This window comes from Rhopalosiphum maidis, chromosome 3 (assembly GCF_003676215.2).
Source record: "Rhopalosiphum maidis isolate BTI-1 chromosome 3, ASM367621v3, whole genome shotgun sequence".
Classification (NCBI taxonomy): Eukaryota; Metazoa; Arthropoda; class Insecta; order Hemiptera; family Aphididae; genus Rhopalosiphum; species Rhopalosiphum maidis.
The window spans coordinates 8,726,639-8,733,605 of record NC_040879.1 but is presented as its reverse complement, the minus strand read 5'-3'; the positions used below and the strand labels follow the sequence as shown (position 1 = coordinate 8,733,605).

The 6,967-nt window shown below is 27.4% G+C and overlaps 1 protein-coding gene across 1 annotated transcript; it reads right to left on the bottom strand.

Moving 5' to 3' along the window:
* Positions 1 to 623: 623 nt before the first annotated feature.
* LOC113559714 (uncharacterized protein PFB0765w-like) lies at positions 624 to 6,281 on the bottom strand. Its single transcript, XM_026965458.1, is given in 7 exon segments — positions 624 to 812; positions 2,331 to 2,574; positions 2,695 to 2,896; positions 2,994 to 3,655; positions 3,868 to 5,825; positions 5,899 to 6,031; positions 6,100 to 6,281. Coding segments are annotated over 7 exon segments (3,570 nt in total).
* Between the last annotated feature and the right edge of the window lie 686 nt (positions 6,282 to 6,967).

The following is a 6,967-nucleotide window of genomic DNA, read 5'->3' as shown; positions in this document are numbered from 1 at the left end:
AATAAATAATAATTATAGGCTGATAGTCAATAGTCTCAGTCTTTAGTCAGAATTTTTTTGATCGTATTCGTATCCAATGGTTGGTTTTATATCTTAATTTAATTCAAATTTAACACATTCATCACAGTGACAACCAAGGGCGGATACAGAGGTTCTAAACGGGGGGGGGAGGCAATTATTGAACACACATTTGACTAACAAAAAAAAAAAAAACAAATGTATAATTTGATAACTTTTTTTGTGAACAAGGGAACCAATTGCACCTATTGACCCCCCTTGTTTCCACCATTGGTGACACCTCTAGATGCATATCTAATATAGTATAGAGTGTAGTACAACAGAGTGGTATACCCACTTTCCAACCTATTTAATATTTAAATAGTTCATTATTTAAATATTTTTACTAGAAGTTAATTTTTTTTAATTAATGAACAAAAAATGAAAATTTTTATTTATGTGTTAATTAATCAGTATTAAATATTTCGATTAAAATTTAAAAGTAAATACATTTATTCAATTATGTACACATTTTTCATTTTAAAATTTGAACTGCAATCAATTTAAAATATCTATACCATCACATTGATTGATAATTGTTGTGTGGGCAAGTACCATACAAGTATCTAACGCCGGGTCCGGTCGTAGCAGCATCCCATCGTAAAACATTTGGTGTTTTCGCAGACGACATTTTGTCGCACTTGTTGCCGCAACGATTCGATGAATTCAGCAGGTAACGTGTGTGTCGCCAGGTCACCTTTTCTGATTCCTCGCGAGTTCTCGCAAACGTCCGGATAGTTGTGGCTATCGTCCTGCTGTAACGGATGGATGGAGTGGTTTATACGATTTGTTAATTAATTCATTACTCGTGCATATAGAACGTACTGTTTTATGATTTAATATAATATTAGATGTTAAATCTATCTATGACAGTATGACGTCTAATTTGAAATAAAATAAAATAAATACAAATTCAATTTTTTTTATATTATAAGAACTAAAATTATTTTTCATTATTGGCAGTAGATTTATCATGTCCTCATGTTGATTGCCACTATGTTCGATGATAACACGCAATTTCCTAAATTTTATTTAAACTATTAATTTACATACTTGATAAGAGTCATAAATGGTTACAGAAAATTTTGATTTGTGGAATTAGAGTAATTTATTATTATAGGAATTATTAAGAGAATAAATACTTATAAAGACAACAACTTTAAATACTTAGATTTGTATACCATAATATAAGGAGTGAAGGACGGTGATACAAACTATTTTTTTTAGGAGAACTATCATTTCTTTTTATTCAAAACAGCTGATTTTTTTGAAAAGTTTCGATGTATAAGTAAAAATTTGAAAGAATAGTTTTATAATATATATTATGTTATTTTTGTTCAAAGTATATTAGTTCTATCAGCATTTAATAATTTATTTATGAATATTTAATAATATTTTGTTAAAATTGTCCAAGTATAATGAATATGCGACTAAATATTATATATATATATATATATATATCGGTATTTTATGTTTTATATTATACCGTATTATTTTTCTTAACTCTACATAACACGTGTTATTTATCATTTTTCTTTTTTCACACGATAAATTGTACAGATACATTTTTAAATAAGTAATATTTTAATTCGTTGATTATAAAACGTAATTAGTTTTAAAATAATATAAAAAAAAAAGTTTTTTTTAATAAATATCAAAAGTTAACTTTTCTATAGTACTTACATTAAAATAAATGAATTATTATTATTATTTACTATTACTGATTTAATTTATGTAAAAATAGTAGCATAAAGTTAAGAGTAGTGTACGCGATTTATTAATTAGAATAATAATAATAATAATAATAATAAACTCATTCATTTAGACGAGTTGATAAGTATGTAGGGTGACACGCATAAGACTTACTGTGTTCACTAGTTGTGGACAAATAGTAATGAAAACTATGTGAGTTGCAGACGTCACATACAATATGATGATTGATGAGTGACATGCAAATTATGGGTATGAAATATTTATTTTTATGATTTTTGGGAACTTGGAAGTTATTAATATTTGTATTTGTATTACTATTGAATAATTGATAGGCTTAATTAAAAATATCACTACCCAACGAAAAACAAGTCGTATCCCTCGCATGTAAGCAAGTAATTATTAATGCAATATAATTATTTTTAATTTTAAAGTAAAACTATAATTTTAAAGTTTCGATATTAAATTTTTGGCCACGATTAGTAAATCAAAATCCATGTCTACACGACCGTTATGTAAAACATAATAACATAGGCAATCTAAATAGTTGCAGTAAAACATACTTTATAGCCGTTGTAATGACGACGACTATTCATTTCTAGTTTAGTTCCACTGAAGCCATGTACCGTTTCATGGTCGGCTCCCGATCTCATTCTTTGCCTTTCACAAGGTGTCATCACCTTTTTTTTCTCTTTTAGACTAATTTTAGATTTATTTTTCCGCGCAGACTCACTTTTCCGACGTTTCTTCACTGCGACTTTCTCAGGCGTTTTTAATTTCTTTACGATCTTTTTTTCGGATTGATCGCTGTAACAATATAAGTTTAATATTATATAAAAAATACAATATAGTACATATTATTATGTCACTCGCTGACACATTGACACTTCTTTTAAATTATCAAACGCTCAGTGTCAGTATTCTTACTCGAAGGTTTCCAATTGTTTGTCCAACTCTAGTTTAGTGGCTTTCTCCAACTCCAGCGAGCATTTAAGAGTTTCAAATTGTTTTTTGCACTCATCTAAGCAATCATTTAGTGAATTCATTTTATTTTCATAGTCTTTGATTTTTTTATCTTTGCATTTTAAAGTTTCCTTCAGTTTTTCTATATCTTTTTTCAATTGATTTTCTATTAAAATATCACACAAAAAAACAATTTATTGCATTAATGCATTTTTTTTTTAAAACCATTTTATGTAAAAATAATATCGATGTTATTATTATACCTCTTGATCGACAGCATTTCAAATCATTTTCCTTACACGCAATCGTTTCATTGCACGATTTTAATTGAGCTGTTACCTCATCCAGGTTAGTTTGGTATTCCAATTTTTCCTTATCGAAACACTTATTCATATTCAGCTCTTTTTTACAACGTTCTTCTTCAATGGCACATAATTTTAATTCGGCATCTTTGGCTTTTTGTTCATATTGTTTCAATAATTGTTCCGACTCGTCCAGTTGACATTTTAAATTTTCTCTTTCCAAGAAGCCCGCAATACAATCGCACGTTGTCGTGAGTTTTGATTCTTCAGGACGTAAACAGTCGTCCGAATGACAATGTGTTTGTGATGCTGTCTTCAGTGGTGACTCGCATAGACATGTACAACTGATATTTGATTCGCATTGGCCAAAGTCACATTTATTGACATTACACGGTTCGGGGCAGCATTGAATGTTATCATTTGGACAGGATTGCTCAATAATCACTGATACCGTTTTACTAATGGGCGGACAAATATCCGGACAACACAAATTTGTCTGTAGTCCTATATGAGTAGATTCTTTTGTCATTTTACAATCGATAATTGAGAAATTATTTTCATAGTGTAGTGCCTGTACGTCATCGTTTGTAGCATTACATGACACGTTGTTTTCATCATTAAAACTGAAAACATCGAACAGTTAATGAGTGCCACTTAATTGATAAAAAAAGATAGTCAAACATTAAAATATAATTAAGGATTATGTATAAATTAAGGTACTGTCGTAGAATACCAAAAACATTCAGTTAGTAATTTAATTGATTGTTCGATGTTGCTACTATAATTGGTACTGCAAAAATTAGTACTATACAACATAATAATATACAAATTTTACCAGCAGTAGTCTCCTATCTCATATTGACATTCGGTGGATTTCATACTAGTAGGTTTTATTGATTGCTCCATGTTACAATTCGTTGTTAGACAGTTAACCATATTATTATATTTTTTATTGATTTTTTCTTTTAGACATATTTCCTTGTTCAATTTCAACTCAGTATCTTGTAGCTTTTGTTCAGTACAACTCAAGTTGACACAAGTTGTGTCTAATTTATTTTGAACGTAGTTGATTTTTGAATTCAAATTTTCAATTTCTTTTTCCCTTTTCGTCAGTGCTTCTTTATTTACGACCAAATATTTTCGTACGCATGATTCATTTTTTCTTACACAAACGAGTGTATCATTCAATTTATCGATATCTTCGCAATGCACGACATTTGTCGCTTCTAAATCACGATTTTTACAAGTTAATTCATGGTTTTTCTGGATTGTTTCTTCTAGTTCTCTTTTCATAGCATCCAAAGTTGTACATAGCATTGACACGCGTTCTTTATTTTCTTCGTTTTCCTTGTTCAATTCAAATTCTCGAGTTTGCAACAGTTGAATCTTCTCAATAAATTGCGAAAGTTCTTTTTCGTTTAACAGGTTTTTTGTCATTAATGAATCATATTGAGTTTTATAATATTTAAGTTCTGTTTTCAAGTTCTCAATATTATTGTTTAATGACTTAATTTGTTGTTCATAATATTTTTTGTCTTCATCACTTAAATTTTTCAAAAATTGTTCATATTTTTCAGCCTTTAATTTAGTAGTAACTAATTCTTTTTTTAATTGCTCAATAGTGCAATTTAATTCGTTAATTATTTCGTTGTATTTTTGTTCTGAAATACATTTATTTTCCTTAAGTTCAGCAATTTCCACTATATTTAGTTTGTTTTGAACCTCAAAACTTTTTATTACGGCTTCAAATTTAAAAATTCGTTTACAGAGATTTTCAACATTATAAATATTTTTTCTGTTTTTGTCTTTTTCAATTTCTAATTCGTTCTTCAGTTCTACATTTTGTATACAGAGGTTTTTATATTGATTGTCACAAATTGTTTTCAAATTTTCTGTTTCTTTTAACTGGAGTTTCGAAGCGCATAATTTATCTTCTAATCCATCTATGATTTCAATGTTGTTTGAAAGTGTTTGTGTTTTTTCACAGATTTCTTTTGATATGCATACATCAGCGCAGAGATTTACCTTTGAACAAGATTTCATGTTATTTAATTCCTCTTTCTGCTCTTCAAATTTGTTTAATAATTGTTCATGATTCTCAGTCGTAGAACACAATTCTTCTGTTACTTGACTTAATTTATTTTCCAAATTTGATTTTTCATTTACTATTTGTTTCAATTCGTCTATTAAAATAGTAAAATCTGATCTCATTGTGAATATCTCAGAATCTTTTTTTTTTAACATTTCTAGTTGTTCATTTAATGTGTTAGTAGAACATTCAAAGTCACTTTGACATTGTTTCAGGGCATTACTACTGATATAATTTTCTTCAATTAAACTACTAATAGCCGTCTTTGATTGTTTCAATAACGATAGGATTGAAATACATATCGTTTTTGAATTGCAATATTCATCAATAGCAAGTAGCAACTGTTGTACGTCACTATAGATTTTATCCTCACAAACATTTTCTACTGAGTTATTTTCACATGAAAATTTTGAATCTACTGGTAATTTATCTTCACACGAGCATGTCGAATCTCCCGATAATTTGTTTTCACATGAACATTTTGAATCTACCGATAATTTATTTTCACATGAACATTTTGAATCTACCAATAATTTATTTTCACATGAACATTTTAAATCTACTGGTACTTTATCTTCAAAAGAACTTTTTGAATCTATCGTAGATTGTTCCGATTCGTAATCAATACTCGAACAGCATTTACAAGTGTTAACAATTTTACAGAGTTCTTTTTGGTATTTTTCTCTAATCAATTTTAACTCATTCTAAACATAAAAATGATTTTTATTATTTTTTCAATTACCTATAATTTGTATGTACAATATAAAACAAACATGCCTGATATTCATTTATTTGTTTCTCGTTTAATTCTTCATTAAGTTTCAGTCTGTTAATGTCATTATCTTTTGTACACAATTCATATTTTAACTTTTTAATTAGGTTTATATGACATTTTTCACGCTCGATTAAAATTTGGATTCTTTTACTGTAATCACTAATCATTTATAAAATATTAGAACTACAGATATGTATAAACATCATAATATTTAGTTATCAATCAATAATTTTTACCAGTATTGTCTGTTTTTTGATAACGCTGAGTTTACTTGTATCTGTTTGTTTTGTTTTATTAAATTTGAATTTGTATCAAATAACTTATTATATTTATTAACTAAGTCTTTAAACCGCCGTAAACATTCTGCTTCAATAAAATAATTCATTACAATTGTTACAATTAATAAGAATTTACGCAAAACAATTTTTATTTTAAAACTAAATATGTTTCACGTATTATTTCATATTTATTAGTTTCCATAGAAATTTAAAAATTGTAATATTTTTACTATTCTTTATATTTTTTTATATAATAAATTGTATTAAATATAGCAATAAATAGTAATAATAATAGTAATAATGTTATATTATTTTTTTCATTCAAACATTCAGTTAAATAGGTTTATTTAATAAATAATTGTACGAATAAAATAATGATTAAATACATATGTATATAGGTATATGTATTTTTATGTATCTAGGTAAAAGTCGTCTGTACTTTAAATAAATATTAATTAATAAGTCTATAATATTATATGATGTTAATGTATTATAAATAAAACTGCGTTTTAAGCGATAGCAGTGAGAGTAGGTTTAAAGACATTGTAATAATATTGTCCGTTAATAAGATTTATTCAAATTCGGAAACTTGACAAAAGAAATAAATGAAACTCCCGACTCTATGCCGGAAGCCCCAGCTGCCTGAAGTGAGAAAATCTTTTCTTTAGCAAAATATCACGATCTCGCCAGCAAAACAGAGAACCAGGAAACGGCATCGTATAAAAGGATATGAGCAAAGAAATAACTCAAAAATAAAAACGTTGCACAATAAAATTGAGTAAATATTAAAATA